General features: G+C 41.2%; 2 protein-coding genes across 4 annotated transcripts in view; both read left to right on the plus strand.

Annotated features, from left to right (window-relative positions):
• The first annotated feature begins 456 nt into the window (after nt 1-456).
• On the plus strand, nt 457-12,091 carry LOC117506440 (deoxyribonuclease-1-like). 3 transcript variants are annotated; one of them, XM_034165946.1, is made up of 11 exons: nt 457-533; nt 1,485-1,579; nt 1,700-1,794; nt 5,320-5,406; nt 5,925-6,037; nt 6,356-6,468; nt 7,808-7,962; nt 8,097-8,193; nt 8,366-8,410; nt 8,456-8,486; nt 11,779-12,091. In XM_034165946.1, exons 2-11 carry the CDS (start codon nt 1,499-1,501, stop codon nt 11,871-11,873), a joined length of 912 nt encoding a protein of 303 aa, XP_034021837.1. In that variant the 5' UTR covers nt 457-533; nt 1,485-1,498; the 3' UTR covers nt 11,874-12,091. The 3 variants fall into 3 exon arrangements, with proteins under 3 accessions (XP_034021837.1, XP_034021835.1, XP_034021836.1); XM_034165944.1 differs by having other exon boundaries at nt 8,366-8,486; nt 11,779-12,089; XM_034165945.1 differs by having other exon boundaries at nt 470-533; nt 1,424-1,579; nt 8,366-8,486; nt 11,779-12,089.
• Nucleotides 12,092-12,335: 244 nt separating this feature from the next.
• The window catches only part of si:dkey-222f2.1 (keratin, type II cytoskeletal 8), a 14,069-nt gene continuing 4,412 nt past the window's right edge, over nt 12,336-21,992 (plus strand). The window contains exons 1-3 of the mRNA XM_034167543.1: nt 12,336-12,691; nt 20,516-20,724; nt 20,835-20,895. Of these exons, the coding sequence (XP_034023434.1) occupies nt 12,377-12,691; nt 20,516-20,724; nt 20,835-20,895 (585 nt within the window). The 5' untranslated portion in view covers nt 12,336-12,376. The remainder of the gene's footprint in view (nt 12,692-20,515; nt 20,725-20,834; nt 20,896-21,992) is intronic.

A 21,992-nucleotide genomic window follows, 5' to 3' on the forward strand; every position in this document is an offset into this window, starting at 1 on the left:
TTTTTCAATATGACTGGAGCATCTTTTAATTTTGACCTCTGTGTAATTCTTCAATTGACCCCTACCTGACCACTGTCTGAGGAGTATTTCTGCTGAATTTGATGCTTTTATCACCATTTGCAGGATTCCCCTCTAAATATTCTCTTATCTGCTGCACTAGTAAAAAGAACACTAAAAAAGTGATGTATAGAAATACATCCATGTGGGAATCAACACTATATATTTTTACCTCTTTTAGGTTCTGTGTTTGTTTTTATTCAGGTCAAACAGCACGTAGTGACTTTATGTTAAATGTTGAGTTACTTGGATTGTTATCTCTATTTGTGTGTGTGTGCGTGTTTGTATTACTCTGGGTACTGAATGTTTTATGGCGTCTTGTTTTGGGTTTCTTATGCTGTCGAGGTGACCACAGTTTCCGTGTTTTATCATTTCCTGTTGTCTCACATGAGTCACAGTCTCAGTCCCAGTCTGGTTTGTCTACACAAACACATTTGCTGTTCAGCTCTTTGTTTTTGGATTATTTTTGTAAACTGGTGAGTTATTCTATTTTTTAAAACATTCATACTTAACTTTTTTTTTTCTAACTGCATTGACATATAAAGACGTCCTCCTTCATATCTATTTAATAATAGATATTGGATATGCTTGTAGTTCTTCAAAGTGTTACAATAACAGAAGGAATTCTTAGAGAAACAATTCTTTGGTTGGGAAAAGTTGGTTCGATAGATTTTCGATTTTTAGTCTATGTTTTCGTTTTGAAACTGTGAATGTCGATGTGGAAAACACAAATGAACAAACTATCATCAGCTGTTTACCCGACCGTCCCTCCACAATTTTGTGGGCTTGTTTTGAAACTGTTGCCACCTAAATGGTCAGATTTTGCAGAAGCTTTTCTCGTGCATGTTGCAATAGTTTTGGGTCTGTTTTTTTCCCCCCCCCCCTTTATCTTCCTTTCTTTTTTCTTGAAATTGCAGTAACAAGTGAAAATTGCAAAAATCGTTGTGATCATTATCATTTTGCTTTAAAAATTGAAAGTAATGTGTTCCATTGAGATGTTTTATTTAAAATCTTTATCTCTTATTCACACCGTTTGTCACAGTTTATGATTCGTACAGTTATTGGGAATTTCATGGAACTCACATTGATTCTTTCCTTTGACCATAAATGAATGTGGATGGAGTTCCACAGGTCAAAAATCAATATTTTTCGCGTGTGAACTGCATACAGTGAGTTATTTATGATTGGTTCAGTTTACTCTAAAGTTGCTGTGATTGGACAAAACTGCAGGGTTGCGCAGAATTCATGGCGATTGGTTCAGTTTGCCTTAATTGTTGCAGTTTGGACATTGCAGACTTCCTCAGGGACTGATGTGGGGTGTTTGTGTTTCCGAGCCGGTTCTTAATGTTTCTTCTTGTGTCCATAGATCCGTACCCGTATACAGCTCTATGGTGGTATCCCTGTAATTTTTCCTTTCATATTTTGAGACATTGCAGTGACGATGAAGATTGCATCATTCAACGCAAAGAACTTTGGAGAGAAAAAAGTCAAGGACAAAAATGTCATGAAATACTTCATTGAGGTAACCCCACCAAACTGATCTCAGAATTAAAGTCACGGATTAATTAAATTAGTGTAGTTTCTCTTTCCTCCAGTTTGGTTTATGTCATTTATTACACATTGATTTCCACGTTTCTTCCAGATTATATCTCGTTACGATGTGATTGTGATGCAGGAGGTGATGGATAAGAACAACAAGGTCATGGGCCAAGTTCTCAAAAAGCTCAACGACACCAGGTCAGTTCCATGAACCGGATGCAGAAAATATTTTTGGTAAGCACTAGGGCGACGACACAGTTTGCTTTTTGATCTGCCTACTGATCCAGATATTTTTTTTAAAGAGCACTAACAATAAAGTAGCATAGTGTTTTACATATTATTATATATCCAGTTGGTCTGGATTGTGCTCTCTGACAGTGCCGATCTACTTCCTCAGTTTAATATCTGTCCATATGAGTAATTAGAGTTCTGGCAAAAAGTTATTAAATTTTGTTTGATACACTCAAAAAACTGACTCATGGGATTGGATTGGATTTCCATCAAATTAATATATGTAGCCCCAACTAAAAAAACACATCCGTGCAAGATAATTTAATTTATTTGGGACTACATATATTTATTAGATTGAAATCCTTCACGTAATTGAATAGAGTTCATTCAAAGAGTCATTTTTTTTAGTGCAATCTAAAAACTGCACATCATAAAGAAAGAACATCCTATTGCAAATAACACAGGAAGTGGTGTCCTAGTTTTGCAAGGGTAACACTAATAAATACAAACCTTAGGAATCTGATGTCTAAAGGCCTAAAGACAGAGCCTGTTAAATTTAGGGGAGGTGATGGTCTCATGGTTAAGCATTGGGCTTGAGACCAGAGGATCCTTTGTCCAAATCCCAGCGTGACCAGAAAATCACTAAGGGCCCTTGGGCAAGCTCCTTACTCCCCTAGTTGCTCCCAGTAGTAGTGTGTAGTGAATGCCTTATATGAATGTGGGGCATTATTGTAAAGCACTTTGAGCGTCTGATGCAGATGGAAAAGTGCTAAAAAAAAAATGCAGTCCATTTACCATTTAGTACTGGTTGTACACTAGTGGGCGCCAAAGAAGATGACTCGAGACTTTCCCAACAGTCACTGGGTGTAAGGGAGAGTAGATCTTAGACAGGCTGCCAGTTTATGGTAGGGCCTACACAGAGAGAGACAAACCTTTACTCACACTTACGGCAAATATCAGAGTTTCCACTTTACTAAACCTGCATGTCTTTTCGGAAATGGGAGGAAGCTCTGGCAACATGACAACTCCACACAGAAAGTAGAAGGTGGAATTTGAACCCAAAACCTTCTTAGTATAAGGGAACAGTGTTACCCACTAAGCATGAGCCCTTAAGAATAAATGGGTAACATCTCCTCCCTGAACATTAAAACCTCCCGGGTGAAGCCATGAATCATTTCATCTAAAACTTTACAAAACAAATTCTATCATCTTTGGTACAATTAACTTTAAAGGAATGTAGTCATATGAAGAAGTGGGTATGAACCTGGCAGCTCCTTAAATCAGCACGTTTTTGTGGTCAGTAGTACAGTGCCCCATGTCAACTTGGGCCCATGGAATTCAGCCTGGGCACGCCCGTGCATTACCTCTACAGAGACCAGCAGTCCATCAAGAGCTGGAGGCCACCTCAAATCAACAGTGGTGTCCATGTGATCAGGCATCAATTTATGAATGCATGCAGCACCTGTGTGCACAGCCCAATGTAAAGCAGAGCTGCGCTCTTCCTGATGTAGTAAAATTTACACCCATCTGCGGTTTAAAGGGGGAAAAATTAACAGTATTGTAATGCTTTGTCACACGGACAGCAGAGCCTGAAGATTCACTTGTTTTCCAACAATTTCCAGGTGATGCATGTTGTTCTTACACAGGCTGATGGAGGGAATAATCGTGCCGTCGAAATGATTATGATGATCATTCTTGAGGGTGTTTTGGTGCCCTACACACGGGGCGTGGGGTGTGTGGTGGGAGGAGCAGCTCTGAATGCATAAGTAAATGTGCAGACAAACTGCAGCTCTGTTGGCTAAAATCACTCCTGTTCAAGTCAAAGTTCAATCAATCAATCAATCAATTTTATTTATATAGCGCCAAATCACAACAAACAGTTGCCCCAAGGCGCTTTATATTGTAAGGCAAGGCCATACAATAATTACGTAAAAACCCCAACGGTCCAAACGACCCCCTGTGAGCAAGCACTTGGTGACAGTGGGAAGGAAAAACTCCCTTTTAACAGGAAGAAACATCCAGCAGAACCAGGCTCAGGGAGGGGCAGTCTTCTGCTGGGACTGGTTGGGGCTGAGGGAGAGAACCAGGAAAAAGACATGCTGTGGAGGGGAGCAGAGATCGATCACTAATGATTAAATGCAGAGTGGTGCATACAGAGCAAAAAGAGAAAGAAACAGTGCATCATGGGAACCCCCCAGCAGTCTAAGTCTATAGCAGCATAACTAAGGGATGGTTCAGGGTCACCTGATCCAGCCCTAACTATAAGCTTTAGCAAAAAGGAAAGTTTTAAGCCTAATCTTAAAAGTAGAGAGGGTGTCTGTCTCCCTGATCTGAATTGGGAGCTGGTTCCACAGGAGAGGAGCCTGAAAGCTGAAGGCTCTGCCTCCCATTCTACTCTTACAAACCCTAGGAACTACAAGTAAGCCTGCAGTCTGAGAGCGAAGCGCTCTATTGGGGTGATATGGTACTATGAGGTCCCTAAGATAAGATGGGACCTGATTATTCAAAACCTTATAAGTAAGAAGAAGAATTTTAAATTCTATTCTAGAATTAACAGGAAGCCAATGAAGAGAGGCCAATATGGGTGAGATATGCTCTCTCCTTCTAGTCCCCGTCAGTACTCTAGCTGCAGCATTTTGAATTAACTGAAGGCTTTTCAGGGAACTTTTAGGACAACCTGATAATAATGAATTACAATAGTCCAGCCTAGAGGAAATAAATGCATGAATTAGTTTTTCAGCATCACTCTGAGACAAGACCTTTCTAATTTTAGAGATATTGCGCAAATGCAAAAAAGCAGTCCTACATATTTGTTTAATATGGGCATTGAATGACATATCCTGATCAAAAATGACTCCACGATTTCTCACAGTATTACTAGAGGTCAGGGTAATGCCATCCAGAGTAAGGATCTGGTTAGACACCATGTTTCTAAGATTTGTGGGGCCAAGTACAATAACTTGAATAAAGTTGCCACGATCGAGCTGTTGCATGTTGTTCGTGTGGAGGTCCAGGTCACATCCTGCACTACGGAGCTCCACATGTGATTCGCGTAGGGGGCTTGAAGCCCATCTGTAGCCCCTCGCAGGTTCAGATCTACACACAGCTGTTACCCGTGTGCGTGTATGAGGTAATTATTTGTTGTTACTCAGCAGTGGATAGTTGCCACTTTCTGATGATGTCATGCACAGAGGTGGTGTCCCCTCAAGATTGACCAATCACGGCTCATGATGACACTTCCTTTCATCTTGCAAAACGAAACCCAACAACAACATTCATAGTACCTCTTAAATGACACATTGTTTGTCTTGATCTGTTTTTTTTTTTTATTATTATTATTATTTATTAGCTGACACTTAGGCCTGACCACAGTACTGGCCCTTCACCCAACCACTTAACACTTTCCCTTCATTTTGCACACACAGTGTGTACTGGGATTGGGTCTTACTTGCTGTAAATGCTTTGTCCATAGTCTGGTTGTGTTCCTCTCAGGTGTAACAGAGATCGGCCATTCTCCCTTACTTCCAGCAGCCGTCTAGGTCGAGACACCTACAAGGAGCAGTATGTCTGCCTGTACAGGTACCAAGACACGGCTTCACGCTCAAAATCAAATGAATGAATAGAATCATCATCACCAGTTTCTGTGAAAGGTCTCACATCAGAACACTCACAGGTCTTTAGGGAAAAATCCCAGTAAAACAAAGAGCAAAACGGTTCATCTTAGAGACCTGAATGATGATTATTAAAGCATCATCTGTGGTGACCAAAACAATGAGAACACAGTTACGAGCAGCAGAAAAAATAAGGTTCCACGTTAGAACAGCTGCTCCCATTGAAAGGACGTCCAGGAGGTTCAGAGGACTTTTTGGGAAGATAACAGTGGATAAAGGCCAGATGGATGCATTTTTCTTCAGGAGGGGAAAAAGAAAGAAAAAACACATTAACTGTGTAAGAGCAGCAAATTCGAGTGTTGGGAGAACAGACTTCATGTAAATGTACACCAGGCCTCAGTGAGGCTCTTTACTTCCTGTTTGCACTGTTTCATGGTCAGACGCCCTTAAAATGTGCTGCATGAATGGAGCCTGTGTGTGTTTCAGAGAGTGTGAGGCTGCACTGGTAGATCAGCACCAGTATGAAGATGAGCAAGTTGGAGATGAGGATGTTTTTGAAAGGGAACCCTTTAGCCTGCTTTTCAGGTGTCCTGCTGCAGGTATATGTTTTTCAAATGTCTCACTTGATGTGTTCTGTTGTGTCTGTAAGAAGAGCAGACAACTCAGTTATACGTCACTATGCCGACCTGGGATTGAATCCTGCCCACGGTGCTTCTCTGTGTCTTTGGACAAGATACTTGGTCTGCATTGCCTCAGCCCATCCAGCTGCAAATGGGTACTGGCCTTAGCTGGAGAAGTAGCCTGCATCGGACCGGTGCCCCTCCAAAGGGAGCCATAAGGCTCTAGACTACATGCTATGAAATCAGGGATAAGCACCGTGGGCTGTCGTTTTCTTTTAAATTTGTGTGCATCTTTAGTTGTGAAAGACTTCGTACTGATCACAGTCCACACTAAGCCAAAAGACACACTGGAGGAACTGGAGGAGCTGAATGATGTGGTCGACAATGTCAAGGAAAACTTCGGAACTAATGTAAGTTGGACCATTTGACTCAAATATATCAGTGCAGTACAATTATACAATTACAGTACAATTACAATTATATCAGTGCAGCATCAATAAGGATGTGGCCACCTTGTTTTGGATAGAATTTTCTGGTAAACAATACAATTCATTGTCTGTGGTAATCTGACCTTTGACATCAATGGGCTTGACCTTGACCCTAACATCGGGGTGCTGCCTTGTGTGGCAGTACCCTGACATCGGGGTGAATGTAAGGCATTATTGTAAAGCACTTTGAGCGTCTGATGCAAATGGAAAAGCACAATATAAATGCAGTCCATTTACCGAATAACCACAACCTTCACATGAATGACTGACATTTGGCTGACCTTACCAGTGCAGTTGTGGAACTCATCTACATATGTGTGCAAGGTTTGGTCCAAATCCTATTGTAAATCAAACTCCTTGACCTTGGCCCCAGTGACCCTGTCCTTTGCCATAATGTGTTATCTGAACACAATTCCAGCATTGACTTTCATATGTACCAAATTTGGTAGAAATTGTCTAAAGACCAAAAAACAGACATACAGATGTACAAATTTGACCTTTCCTGGATAATTGTGGGACACATCTACATTTGTGCCAAAGTTTTTACAAATCAAAGCAAAAAAAAAAAAAAAATCTAAGTTTTTGGCCTTTGATGCCAATGACCTTGATCCCAATGATTCACCTTTGAACACTGATGTTGTTGGGACAATTCTGGAACCCATTTACAATATGTGCCACGTTTGAGCCAAATTGGAGTGAAATGGGAGGGAAACACCTTAAATTTTGACCTTTGGCTCAAATAACCTTGATGTTACCCCAGTGACTGACTTTTTGGAAAGTTGACCATGCTTTGAGAGTTTCAGAACCCACCTACATACTGCATGTGTGCTATGTTTCATGGGGGTTGGGGGGGGGGGGGGGGACTTACTGACATTTGAACTTTGACCTCAATGATCTTGACATTGGCCAAAAATGACCCCTTAAATGCAATCAGGGATCGATTTTCATCCACATACCAAGTTTGCTCAAAATTGGCCAACGGACCCAGGAGGAGAAGAGAAACAAATCATAGAAAAGTTCTTTCTGCTTCTCCCTTTTTCACTCGGGGCCACCACAGCAGATCTGATATGGTGCACGTTTTACACTGGAAGCCCTTCCTGATGCAACGCCACATTTCACAGAGAATGGGCAGGAGCATTCTGGAATCAGGAATCTTCTGCTCTGGAAACACCACCACCATCCAACGAACACACAGACATCACTTAAATTCTCGTTAGATCTTGCCGAATACTGATTCTGGCAATGCTGATATTTTTTACAGAACATAATGATCATAGGGGACTTTAATGCAGATGGACGTTACATCAGTTTAAAGAAGCTGAACAAACTCCCCATCCGCCATCCTCCGTACCACTGGCTGATTGGTGATGACATCGACACCACTTCAAGTAACTTAAATGACCACACCTACGACAGGTGACATCATCTTTAGACATTATCTCTAATATTAATGTTTTTCTGTGACTATATCACAGGAAGCCCAAAAATAAGACTGTCATTTACGAGTAATTTGTACAAGTAGATGGTAAATTTTTTCTCTCTGCACACAGGATCGTGGTGTACGGAGATGCTATGCTTAAAGCTGTCGTTCCCAATTCAGCTAAACCTTTTAATTTCCAGGAAGAATTCGACCTGTCTGATGAAATGGTAAGTGGAGGGAACTGAACTGGATATATCTATTTTTTTTATTATCATTATTTTGTATCAAACAATGTAAAATGTCCAATTGTGGTGATGTACACGATATCTAGCCCAGTAATAAAATTGGCCAACTCAAAAACAGATGAGCCTGATACATAAAATAACTTTGATTTCCCAGGTTCGCCATATCAGCGACCACTACCCGGTGGAGGTGGAGCTAAAGACAGTAAAACGAAAGACACTGGCTGTGCCCAGGATTAGAAAGACAACACCCAAAACTACAGCGGCACGTGGGAAAGGTAGATTTCAAAATGCGGATTCTCTGGTCTCAAGTCTGTTGTTTTAACCTCTTGACCATCACTTACCTAAAGAAAACAAAGCCTTTAACTCAACGGTCAATTTTACTACAATCAACAAAGGCAAAGCGGTGACCTGCGGTTCATTTTGCAGAGACCTGACACAGCTAGGCGGCCCAAAATAGATGAGAAGGGTCTTTCACACCAGGCCAGTGTAGAGTTGCATCATAAGATATTTATCACATATTACAACAAAAATAAAGAACAAGAACCGTATAATTATCAACTCCATTTAATAACAACTCATTTACTCACGACACCAACAACGTTCATTCAACACTTGTGCTCATGATAAATAGCATAACACAGTAAGTCTGATCTATATAATCATCAAAATAGTTAAAGAATAATCACACACATGAATCATGTAGAACAAATAATGCAGGTAAATCATGTAGATATGTAAATTATGGAACGTTCTTATGTCTTTCTATGAAGTGGTGAGTGTCCTCTTCACTAACTTTTTGGTGTTTATGAGACTCAAGTTGTAGAATTCTTCTGGCTCGGGAGGCTAAAACTCTCTCACCTTGATCAGACATCTTGGTTAAATTAAATGATCTGGATCCTGTATCAGGATCCTGCACTTGTCACCAGGGTAACACAAAATGGGGGGTGTGTCATTGGTGGAGTTGAGAAATAGGGGCTCCTGATTGGATGAAAAGCGAGACTATACAAAGCCTGGTATTTTCAATCTCTTTTTTGTGTCACCCTGTTTAAAGATTTGTATCACCCTGATTTTATTGTCACAGTTTCCAGGGCAGTAAAATCCCCCTGCGCACAACTTACACAGCCATTCCTGCGTAATAGATACACAGCACAATACAACTCTGCACAGGCCTTGTGTGAAAGGGGCTTTAGACCTCAACAGTTTTTAGAAGAAGAACTCAACCCTTTGATTTCCTGTTAATTATGTATTTTTATGTTAAATTACTGTCTTAATGTATTTATAAATTGTTTCGGTTCTTGTTATCATATACACACTATTATTAATATTATTATCATCAGTATTCTTATTATTTTATTTTGTTATTACTTCTATTTTGTCATTTGATTTTTAAATGGACCACAGTAGAAATAAGTGTTTTCACTTTCTTGTGTTATCCATGTATTTTAAACGTATTTACAATTATATTATGTACTTACATTGTATTTACTACATAAAATTACGCACACATGCTTTTAATATATAGATGATTTAACGCCCCCTGCTGGAATGGCTTGTGAGTCCAGAATGTAATTATCATCATCCATTCTTCAGTGTTGTTAGCTAATATCTGTAGTTTCTCCAAAAACAGTAGTCCTATCAACGTTCCATTTTGCCGACGTTCATCCTTGACCCAAATACATATGCATACCAAACGGAAAATGTCAGCTCTCCACAGTTTGTCCATGATCAAAGTTAAACATACACACACACACAAGCATTCAGAGCTTTTTGTCTTTTCTGCATTCTGCCACAAGCAGTTGCTTTTATTTTTACACACGGACAAACAGAGACGTGGTGGAAGACATCAAACGCAAAACACTTTTCACTCATGGCAATGGCACCATGACACTTAACTAAACTGACTAAACCAACTGAAGTACAAAAACAAAGTAACCCAATAACACTAACAACTCTGTTAAACTACCATGAAACACAGTAACATTTAAACCCCCGAACTCCCATGGTGCATTGCAGCACAATGTCCATTGTTCACTGTTGGTAGCTAATATCACTAATTCCGCTCCTCTTTCCATGACAAAAACTCCTGTAACAGTGGAATGTGCCATTCATTTCTAAACTGGACGCTGTCTTGATCCGGTATGTCGTCTGACTAGCACAGGAATTGTGAAAAGACGTGGACATCAGCACTTTTTCAGCACATTAAGACAGACGTGTGGAGGAGTTCCGCGCGTCGCGGTGGAGCCGCATGGCGCAAAGCAACGCCGTGATGAAGCCTTCCGGGACATGTTCGGGCATGTCCAGCTCATGCACGATCACAATTGGATAATCACACGACTGAAAAGCAACCAGAATCCATCTGAAATCCACCTGAAAGCCGTCCTGTGAGACCAACACGGAGGTGGTTTTGTGCTGCGTAATGAACGGCTTCGTGGCGCGTCCCTCCGCTTTTCTTTCCATGAAAAAAACTCCTGTAACAGTGGAATGTGCCGAAAAAGTGCTGATGTCCACAACTTCTGCCTTTTTGTGAAAGTCAGACGAGGTCCCGGATCAACAAAGCCTTCACGTTGGAAATGATCTGGTTGTTTCAGCGGGGTCTGAGCATGTTGATCGGCGCTGGGAGCACGCCGCGCTCTCAGCAGTTGTGGGCCATCCGTAAAAAGCGGCAGTAACACTCCTTAATCTGTATAATCCCCATAAAATCGTCCCTGAAAGCCATATTAATTTTCCGAACGGTGTCCACCTGGAGGTCTCTCACAGTTTCTGGAAAAAAAATTGATGCAGCAAAGCTCCAAATCGTTCAGACATTTATTCGCAATAAAAAAACGACGAGAGGGTGGACCAGTGCTCACACAAAGCCTGCTCACAGGCGAATGACGCAACCGACAGGTGTGAAAAAACTCACGCATGCGCACGAAGGTTCAAGCTTGTCTGATGCAATCACACGTGATTCAAATCCATATGGTTTTTGAAAAAATAAAAAGGTCGGATACTTTTCTAACAGACCTCGTATACAATCACCAACCACTTCATTAGGTACACTTTGCTAGTACTGGGTTTGATCCCCTTGTACCTTCATAACTGTCCTAATTCTTCATGGCATAGATTCAACAAGGTGTTAGAAACATTCCTCAGAGATATTGATCCATATTGACATGGTGACATCACACATTTGCCCATTCAACCAGTGTGTCCATCATCCTCTGACCTCTGACATCAACAAGGCTTTTTCATCCACACAACTGCTGCTAACTGGATAGCTTCTTCTTTTTTTTTTTTTTTGGATCATTGTTTGCAAACCCTAGAGAGTGAGTGAAAATTCCGGTAGATCAGCAGTTTCTGAAATACTCAGACCAGCCCGTCTGACACCAACAACCACACCACCTTCAAAGTCACTTAAATCACATTTCTTCTCCATTCTGATGCTCGGTTTGAACTTCAGAAAGTCTTCACCACATCTAGATTAGTTCTTTGTGTTAACATGCAATTGAACAGGTGTACCTAATAAAGTAGCCGATTAGTGTAACTCAATGATGAAGCTCAGTTTTGTGTGTCAACTGCACTTTTCAGGACCACAGAAGAAGAAGCCCAAAGGAAAGCCCCCCAAAACACAGAATGTGATGGGACAGAAGAAGGGAACAAAGAGAAGACGTCTGGAAAACTAATACATGTTAAAAGCTTTATTACTGACACTATTACATTAACAGTAATCCATGCATTAAAGACCAATAAAGATGGAGCATTTCTATCTTCTGTGATGTAACACATCCGAGTGAGTGTCAGAAGTCATCACCTTCAGTATTTACATGTTTGAGTAAATGACCAAAATGTTGCTTCTTCTATCAAATCAAATAAAGGAATGAGCCTAAATCCAAATTTGGATCCTCATCAATGTCAAAATAAATTCTAAGGTTTTAAGAGTTCTGAGGAAGCAGCTGAGTTGTGGAGAGGTTTTAGTTTGATGGTGGTTTGTGTAAAGTTCAGTAAAGAGATCGTGTGACCCACATTTCCCTAAAGAATCCGGAATGCTGGACATCTGACACCTGTGTTCTCGGTGCGCCTCCTCCAGGTGTCTCCTCCCCACTGGAGGTTTAAAAGGCCTTTAACTTGCCCAAGTCTCCTCACTCTGATCTCACCTCTCCATCCCGTCATTTTGCTCTCCTCCACCATGAGTCTGAATCGCACCAAGAGAATCAGCTCCAGTAGCTCCGTCCGGAGCAGCAGCACCGGGACCAGGAGGCTGAGTGGGTTCGGCCCGCTTCAAGGTGGCTTCAGCGGCGTCTCTCTGAGCAGCAGCTCCCTGTACGCTGGCTCCAACGGGCATCACACCGGCCTCGGGGTGCCGCTGGCATCGCTGTCAGTCAACAAGAGCCTGCTGGCGCCCCTCAACCTGGAGATCGACCCAAACCTGTCCATGAGCCGGGCCCATGAGAAGGAGCAGATCAAGACCCTCAACAACCGCTTTGCAAGCTTTATAGATAAGGTAAAATAAATACAAAAAAAAAAAAAGACTGAATAAGATGAAATGTGCTGGGCAAAAATTCAGAGTCCAAAATGTGTTTTTAGAAACTTAAAGTTGATCTTTGAGCTACAAAGATTGTATTTGCAGAGACTAGACCTGCACTCATTCAAGTCTCCATACCTCCACCAAACACTATCTGAGCCAGACTGAGTCTTACGGAGCACGATCTAAAGCGCAAATGCAGTTGGGGTCGTTTCCAACTTCACATTGATATTTACATGGAGTGTAATCTGAGCGCAAAATCAGGTGCGGCACACACAGAAGTCATATTTTGTCTCTGAACTGATCATGGGCATAAACCCAGCGTTCTGCAAACTGCTGCTTTGTTATTTACATGGTGAGCGTGCAAGTGAGAGGTTTTCTGGCAAGAAAATGGATGCAAGAGTGGATCACTCCTGCAAAACCTCCTCCTACTTTTTACTTCTTCCTAAGAATCAAAAGTTACACCCATCTATCGCTCGGGTGGATGACCGAGCTGTATTTGTTCAGATTTCATTTTCTGCTTTTTTTTTTTACCCCCTAAACCAGCAGGAATTCAAATATGAACTACACAGAGGAATAATTAGTGAAAATGTGTTGAGACAATCGTCTAAGATGCACATTGAAAACTTTATGTTGTTGCTTTTGTAAAGTTATTTTTCATTTATAAATGTTTCAGTTCAGTTTTGTCATCCATTGATCTGCTAATGCGCGTCTTTGTGGCTATTAGTAGAGGTTATGCACGTTGTAGATTGAGCTATGTAAGGTGTGTATCTGAAACCTGGGCGAGTCATAAAGCCCGGCTCGCCAAACCCCAGCAGTCAATACAGAGCACCAGAGCCCAACATGCGGTTGTTACTTCTATGCTCGAATTGGCATCTTCAGACCTGCCAGGAAGTCGTGGTCATCATCGTGAACAACATGTATCTGAAAACTGCACCGTGTACATAGTAGGAGTATAAAGATACACTGGTTCCACAATACGATACATATCACGATACACCTGCAGTGTTTCCACACATGACAATAATTACATTCACAGTAATTACATAGAGAGTATCTGTGGTAAATGCTTCAAAGAAACAAATGATTCTGAAGTATAAGTTTTAATCCTTGCTGTTATCATTTCCTAATTGTGTATTTTATCAATCATTTATGATTCTTTTATAAAAGGTAATTATTTCTTCCCTGCAGATGTCCAGTTTTCATGGTATCACGATACTCACTTCGAAAAACAATTCAATACAGGCTCAACAATGCAATGATCACGACTCACTGCTAGACCCCTGACACATTCTGCTGCCTGTTTAAACAACGTGGGCAGTGAAACTGAAAATGACAACTGCATCCGTTGGAAACTAGTAAAGACATTTCTGCTGCTTTATGTGGAATGGATGGTAGGGGTCTCATACTTTTATCGCCATCAGATCTTTGTGCTGTCATAACGCAAATACCAAAAAAATGAAGAAGTAAGTCCTACACATCTCCTAAGGCCTGTCAGTCTGGTTCTTAGTCCCAAATACTGTAGCGTAAAGTTGATAATACTCTATAACCCCCCCATGGACAGGACACCAGTCCATCTGTGGTTACTTCGCCTGGTACTCATTTACAGATGCACAGACTATGATGTTGTTAAAGTTTGTTGTCCTAGGACACAGACAGGTAACATGAAGCACAAACCTGGAATCAAACCTGGGTTTACGACTTAGTTGTGTCATGGTACGCTCCCATTGATGAATTTTGGCCCAGGGTCCACCCCAATTTCAAAGTTGTGAAAAACAAGTCAGATTTAAAAAACACAAAAACATAAAAAATTGTTGGCAAAATTCACATTACCATCACTTTATATCCTCTTACATACCAGTGTAACGGAATATTGATGAACATACCCAGAGTTCGTACGATTACCATTGCATTTGCTAATCTGTTTTCCCCACACTTTTCCAAAAAGGTAAAGTATTTCTTTGGACACTTCAAAATGGTCTGTTGAAGAGAAGGAGTCCTCTGCACTGAGGCACTGCATATTATCCCTGCTCGTCCACATTCACAAGAGCGCCCCCTGTACCCCTCAAATATGCACATTTTGTTTGGATCACGATACCACAAATTTTTAAAAGCTGTTTAAAACTTTTCCAGTTGCTCACAATGTTCTACTGTACAATGCTACTTTTACGCTTTTTTGGGGAATCAATTTTTTTGTTGTTTTTGGGGCTTTTTTTTTTTTTTTGGCTTCAAAAACATAAGCAATTGTTTCAGAAATCGGCAAGAGCTACCTGCTCTACAGATTATGTATGTTAGAGGAAGGGCTAAATTGTTTTTACAGATATGGATCACCACAAGCATTTGCTCAACTGTTCCTTTACCCAACATCCATCTCTCCACAAACGTTTGTCTTAATCTGCACGCCAACTTGGGCCCAGAGGAAGATAGGGGTGATCAGATAACCTCCACCCTCCTCAGCAAGGAAATAACCCGTTGTGTCCTGTAACCAACACTGTGGATCTGCTCGGGACGTCTCGAGCGATGCCGATATGAATGGGTGTTCAAGAATCTGGGCATTGATGCTGAAGCAGTTTGAGTCTGAAACCACTGGAACTTGTCCTCCAGTACAGACCCTGAGTTGATCTCACTGTGTTTTAGGCTCTAATTCAATTCCTTAAAAGGTCTTAGAAGGTGGAGGGTGGACATGTAGCACATCAGTCATTGGGAAAAGATAAATATGGATTTCAGCCTGGTGTAAGGTGCAGCCTAAATAAGAAAACAGGCTGTACACGTTTCCCAGAGGAGGACGGAGCAGCTCTGTGACAACGTGGGACACTGATACTTTATCTCCACTTTCTCACGGAGTCACTAACACTCTCACAATAGAACCCTTGTTGGCTTCTTACATGGAAGGAGATCCACTTCAGGCACACAGAGACCTCCACAGGTCTGTTTGTCCATCTGGGTCACTGCTCAAATGTCTAAAAGTCATCATCTTCAGATAATCGAGTCCAATCAGGGGCATCGTCAAGACGCCACATGACGCATTTAATAGTATAATATAGATATATACAGATTGCTCACTGCCAAATTGGCTTTTAAGTCAAAGGGCAAAGAGTGGAACTGCACTATAACATGTCAAAAATATCAAAGAAATATCTGAAAAATAAACATGATATATTTGACTTTTTTATTCCCTGTTCCTGATCTGCACTCCCTGTGGAAACAAGATTCTTGGATTACAGTCAAAGTGTGGAAAGAGCTGCCCTCTGGGGCCAAAGGGACTTCAGAGTGTGTGTCTGCACCGTTCCATTGTTCTTCACCATAAAATATGGCAGCATTTTATTTCAGCAAAATCTGAGACACTAAAAACTGAAGCACTGCACTTGTAGAGCACAAACCTCCGCCAACACTTCCACTAATTTTTACCTTGGAAAAATTTTGAAGTTCAAAGTCTTGTTACAAGTGGCTTTTCATAAGCTAAAATCTAATACAAAATATACAACCCCTGGCAAAAATTATGGAATCACCGGCCTCAGAGGATGTTCATTCAGTTGTTTAATTTTGTAGAAAAAATGGCAACTTTCTGGCTTTAAGAAACACTATAAGAAATCAAGAAAAAAAGATTGTGGCAGTCAGTAACGGTTACTTTTTTAGACCAAGCAGAGGAAAAAAATATGGAATCACTCAATTCTGAGGAAAAAATTATGGAATCACCCTGTAAATTTTCATCCCCCAAATTAACACCTGCATCAAATCAGATCTGCTCATTGACATTGACCCTATGCCATGACATTGACCCTATGTGTCTTTTTGCAAGGAATGTTTTTGCAGTTTTTGCTCTATGGCAAGATGCATTGTCATCTTGAAAAATGATTTCATCATCCCCAAACATCCTTTCAATTGTCCAAAATATCAACATAAACTTGTGCATTTATTGATGATGTAATGACAGCCATCTCCCCAGTGCCTTTACCTGACATGCAGCCCCATATCATCAATGACTGTGGAAATTTACATGTTCTCTTCAGGCAGTCATCTTTATAAATCTCATTGGAAAGGCACCAAACAAAAGTTCCAGCATCATCACCTTGCCCAATGCAGATTCAAGATTCATCACTGAATATGACTTTCATCCAGTCATCCACAGTCCACAATTGCTTTTCCTTAGCCCATTGTAACCTTGTTTTTCCTGTTTAGGTGTTAATGATGCCTTTCGTTTAGCTTTTCTGTATGTAAATTCCTTTAGGCGGTTTCTTACAGTTCGGTCACAGACGTTGACTCCAGTTTCCTCCCATTCGTTCCTCATTTGTTTTGTTGTACATTTTTCAATTTTTGAGACATATTGCTTTAAGTTTTCTGTCTTGACGCTTTGTCTTCCTTGGTCTACCAGTATGTTTGCCTTTAACAACCTTCCCATGTTGTTTGTATTTGGTCCAGAGTTTAGACACAGCTGACTGTGAACAACCAACATCTTTTGCAACATTGCGTGATGATTTACTCTCTTTTAAGAGTTTGTTAATCCTCTCCTTTGTTTCAATTGACATCTCTCGTGTTGGAGCCATGATTCATGTCAGTCCACATGGTGCAACAGCTCTCCAAGGTGTGTTCACTCCTTTTTATATGCAGACTAATGAGCAGATCTGATATGATGCAGGTGTTAGTTTTGGGGATGAAAATTTACAGGGTGATTCCATAATTTTTTCCTCAGAATTGAGTGATTCCATATTTTTTTCCTCTGCTTGGTCTAAAAAAGTAACCGTTACTGACTGCCACAATCTTTTTTTCTTGATTTCTTATAGTGTTTCTTAAAGCCAGAAAGTTGCCATTTGAAATGACTAGTTTTGTGTCATGTCTGTGATCTGCTTTTTTTTCTACAAAATTAAACAACTGAATGAACATCCTCCGAGGCCGGTGATTCCATAATTTTTGCCAGGGGTTGTAGACCAAAAGGGCTTTTCAATGTTAAAATCAAATATCCACTAAATCTGCAATATGGATCTGATGCGGGTCAAACTTAGTCTGTTTATTGAGTGTGCCAGTTTGCACCTCAGTGTCACAAATGAGAGTGACTGAGGCACTTTGATTGAGATATAATGCAAAATGTACACCAAATGGGCTTTTCAATATTAAATTCAAATGTCCACAAAATCCACAATCCTGATCAGATCCAGGTCAAACTTTGTCATGTGATAGTGAGTGTCTGTCTGCACATCAGTTTCAAATATGAGCGTGATTGGGGCACGTTTGATTAAGATATCATGTAAAATATTCATTAAATGGGGTTTTTAATGTTAAATTTATATAGCCACAAAATCTGTAATCCAGATCAGATCTGGATCAAATTTTGTCAGTTGATAAAGGATACCATCCTACATAATGCTTTCAAATATGACAGACATTTGATCTTTTTCGACAGTTATGAATTTTTGAAAATTTGATCACTGTTAAAAGATGGGGATTTTTCCAATTTTCCAAGATATTTCCAGGATTTGACCTTTGATCTATGACCTTGACAAGTGAATCAGTTCTTGCCTATCAGGATATGAATCCTCTGCAAAAATTTCATAACAATATATTAAAAATTGTGGGTTACAGGCTGTTCAAACAACTTCGTAGGCGGAGGTAATCAACATTTGTATACAAATGTATGGAAAACCCTGAACAAAGAGCATAAATTTTTATTATTTGCATGACATTACAGGTATTTTGAAATTTTGAAAATTAATAGAAATGTTTAAAATGTGTTAAAAGAAAGTCTAAAAAATGTAATTGTGTTTTAAACTCTCAAAATAAAAGCCAATTTGTACAGGTCAAGTCTGGGAGCATGCATAGGTGCACTATAGACTGCAGCATCACAGACCCCCTTGGGTCCTGGATGGCAACCACCAAGGTAGACATCCATTCCATCCCCACTTCATCTATCTGCTGCAGGCCGTTGAATCGTGGGCAGCACTTTGGTGCTTTCTGGTTGCTGAGAGACATGTCTACTGGATCACCTTATGTTACTAGTTGCAGAGAATTTACAGTTTGAGACATACCACCGGCAAGACACTTGAATTGTCGGTGGAATTCGGTTAACTTTAGATCATGCCCAGAAAAACATGCCACATGGCCACAATGTCATCTGAGTCTCCCAAAGTAACTGCTCCTTTAACACAAAGTCATACCCAAGGATCCTCCAAAGAGAGCTAGTGCCAAAGACTTTTATTTGTCACCATAGGGTCCATGTCTCAACACTATACAGTAAGACAGGCAGCACCAGGACCTGAAAGACTTGGACCTTCTTTCCCCTGCAAAGATATCAGCATCACCAGACATCCCTGTCCATCTTCTTGAAGAAAAACACTTAGTGATAATATATATGGAAAGTGATTAAATGCACCGGAAAGCCTGGACAAATACCCTGTGAAATACACTTAGTGAATGAATGACTCCATTCCCTCCAGAGTGTTCACACAATATCTCAGCAACAGCAGATGGTATTGTGTCATATTTATCTAAATTAAAAGGCCATTTCACGAAAATCACCTCTGATCTCCAAAACTCCATCCATAACTCGGATACACAAAATCAATCAAAAAACACGATTGCTTTGCTGATGTAATATCCCACACACCTGTCTGCCACCTGCTGGATGTTTGGTAGATGAAGGAAATTAGGAGCAGGTATGTTGAACTTGTATGTGGCGTGAAATTAGCTTGTTTGTCACAGGCCAAGATGTGCACGTCACAGAAGAGTGGACTGTCAGCGCACGTCGAGGCCCTTTGCCAAAAGTTAACATACATAGTGATGCCGAAATGCAGGTTTGTCCAAAATAAGGTACTAAATGTGATAAATATAACAAGAGCAGTTTTCCTGTCCTTGAAGACGTGATGTGAAGCTTTGATCCCCTCGATTCTTTCCTGTAAACGACATGGTTGAGGTATGAACACAGTGCACCCATTGTCAGCTCTGCTTGGATCCGCAGGGTGACACTGAACCAACCCCAGTGTAGATGAGCTTTACTGATCCGTGGGTTTATTGATTATTCTGATTCAGCCACATATAATTCAAAGTTCAGGTTTGTTGTCGCCCCATTTTGGACAAAATTCTGCAACCAGTAGGAGTTTGTTTTTCTTGGAGGTACTCCAGGAATTTAGACCACCTGAAAGTTTCTGTCCTTGGCATAAATAAATTAATAAAAGACAGTCAAGCCGAGTGATGAAGGAAGCAACCCTGCATTTAGAGTGAAACTGAACCCCCCCTGAGCCCAGAGAGACTGAATCATTAATGCACCTGTTCACTCTTGCAAAGAAGTCATCAGTCCAGTGCAACGGGTGCGGAACTTTTTTTATTTCAGATGTGCATCCTGAATGAGGGCCAGTGACCTAAAGCTAATGGGAATACGAGACCACTGCAGAAACATGAACCCCCCCCCCCCCCCCCCCCCACACACACACACACACACACAAATCTGCAAGAAATGGTCTGAATTTGCACAAAGGTATTTAAAAAAACCTCTGAATCACTGGTATTGTCCTGATGGATATCTGACTATCTGCCCCATTTCCATCCTGATGAGCTGTAAATTGGGTCAAGCATGATGTGATGTGATGTGATTGTCTCGGGGGGGCAGTATTCTGCTCAGAAAACAGAGCCCTGGCTTTGTGTTAGAAGACAACATAATAGGTGGCGGACAGGCAGGAAACACAAGCCTGGCTTGCAGTGAGGTGCAAACAGAGGGACTTCAGCAGCTTCTCCTGGATGAGAATTGCACCACCTTTTCCCACCAGAAATGTCTGAAAACCTTCAAATTGTTTGCCTTGTCTTTAACATCTACAGGTGCGTTTCCTGGAGCAGCAGAATAAGATGCTTGAGACCAAGCTGGAGCTCCTGCAGGATCAGGGTATAGGCCGTTCTAACGTGGAACCCCTCTTTGAGGCCTACATGGCAGGCCTGAGGCGCCAAATGGACCTGGTCAACAATGACAAGACCAAACTGGATGGAGAGCTGAGGAACATGCAGGGCCTGGTGGAGGACTACAAGCACAAGTAAGTTCTATTCATGTGGTCGTGAGTCTGATGTGTTCTCTTAACTCCAAGTGTATGTTTATGTCAGTGAATGCATCACACCCGTGCCGCTGGTCTGTCTCTGTCCCCAGATATGAGGAGGAGATTAACAAGAGAAACAACCTGGAGAATGACTTTGTTATCCTCAAGAAGGTCAGTCCACCGTTCTCATTCTTCCTGTTGAAGGTGTGGTTGATAAGAGAAAAACACTCTTTTGTACTTTGACATTGTCTTTTTTCCCCCTGCAGCACCCGTCTCTTTTTATATACCTAGAAAACCATAAACGCAGTGGTAACTTTCCATGTCAGCGTCACGGGAGTCAATTTTCCAACAAGTCCTCATGCCAAAACAAGATCTTTTTCCGGGTATCCAAAATGACTCATGAGCACTTTAGTGTCACCACCTCTCTGACAGTACGTCACAGAGAGATAATTGAGCATCTTTCAGACCGTTTATTCCATCAGTTTGACTCGAAGATGTCATGTTTGAAAAGAAAACAAGAATTTTTCCTGTAAATGATCCATCTACAGTTTTTATGGAACCGTGTCATGTATTTGCGGCTCCTGTTGATGTTCAAGCACCAGACCTCTCGCTCATGAGACCAACACGCCACCATGTCAGCCAAGTTAGGTAGGAGTCCCACTCCCATTTGTAATTATTCTGACAAGTACCCCACGTAGAGAACCACAATGAAGGAGGGGAAAAGAGGTTTTATTGTTCTAGCAATATGAATAATTGAGTACAGCAGCAGAATGGCAGACAGGAGAGATGGCCAGCACACAGGATTGGATCCAGTACACAGAGATCAGTCCAAAGTTCAGCTCAGCTGCCTGCCCGAGGGGAAATGTAGTCGAGTAATCCAGAGGCAGGCAGAGCTCAGTAACCAGAGTTGGTTTACAGCAGCTGCCCTTCAAGAGGTGTACTGTAGCTACAGGTTTGTCCACTGCACAAAAAGGAGTCTCAAAACCAAGACTGTTCATACCACAGAGCCCTTGGAAGAAGGCGAAAGTCAGGAGTCCAGAGTGGCAGCAGGAGTACTGGAGATCAGTAACAGTGTTGGTTGAGCAAAGACAAAACTTCAAGATGATAGCGAGAGTCAGCAACACAGGGTCAGCAGAATCAGAAATACAAACACTCAAGAGCAGGGTGGAACCTATGACAGTCTGGTGACAAGGAGACATTCTCACAGAGTATTTCAAAAAGTGCAGATTAATTCAACCCAGAGGTGTGCAGACACACGAACATGGAGG

Source organism: Thalassophryne amazonica, chromosome 3, assembly GCF_902500255.1.
Source record: "Thalassophryne amazonica chromosome 3, fThaAma1.1, whole genome shotgun sequence".
NCBI lineage: Eukaryota > Metazoa > Chordata > Actinopteri > Batrachoidiformes > Batrachoididae > Thalassophryne > Thalassophryne amazonica.

Bases quoted from the DNA above. Each gene is read 5' to 3' on its own strand.
- LOC117506440 (XM_034165944.1), top strand. From the start codon at position 1,499: ATGAAGATTGCATCATTCAACGCAAAGAACTTTGGAGAGAAAAAAGTC. The intron at 6,038-6,355 runs GTATATGTTTTT...GTGCATCTTTAG, and splicing joins TTTCAGGTGTCCTGCTGCAG to TTGTGAAAGACTTCGTACTG. The intron at 8,194-8,365 runs GTAAGTGGAGGG...TTGATTTCCCAG, and splicing joins TCGACCTGTCTGATGAAATG to GTTCGCCATATCAGCGACCA.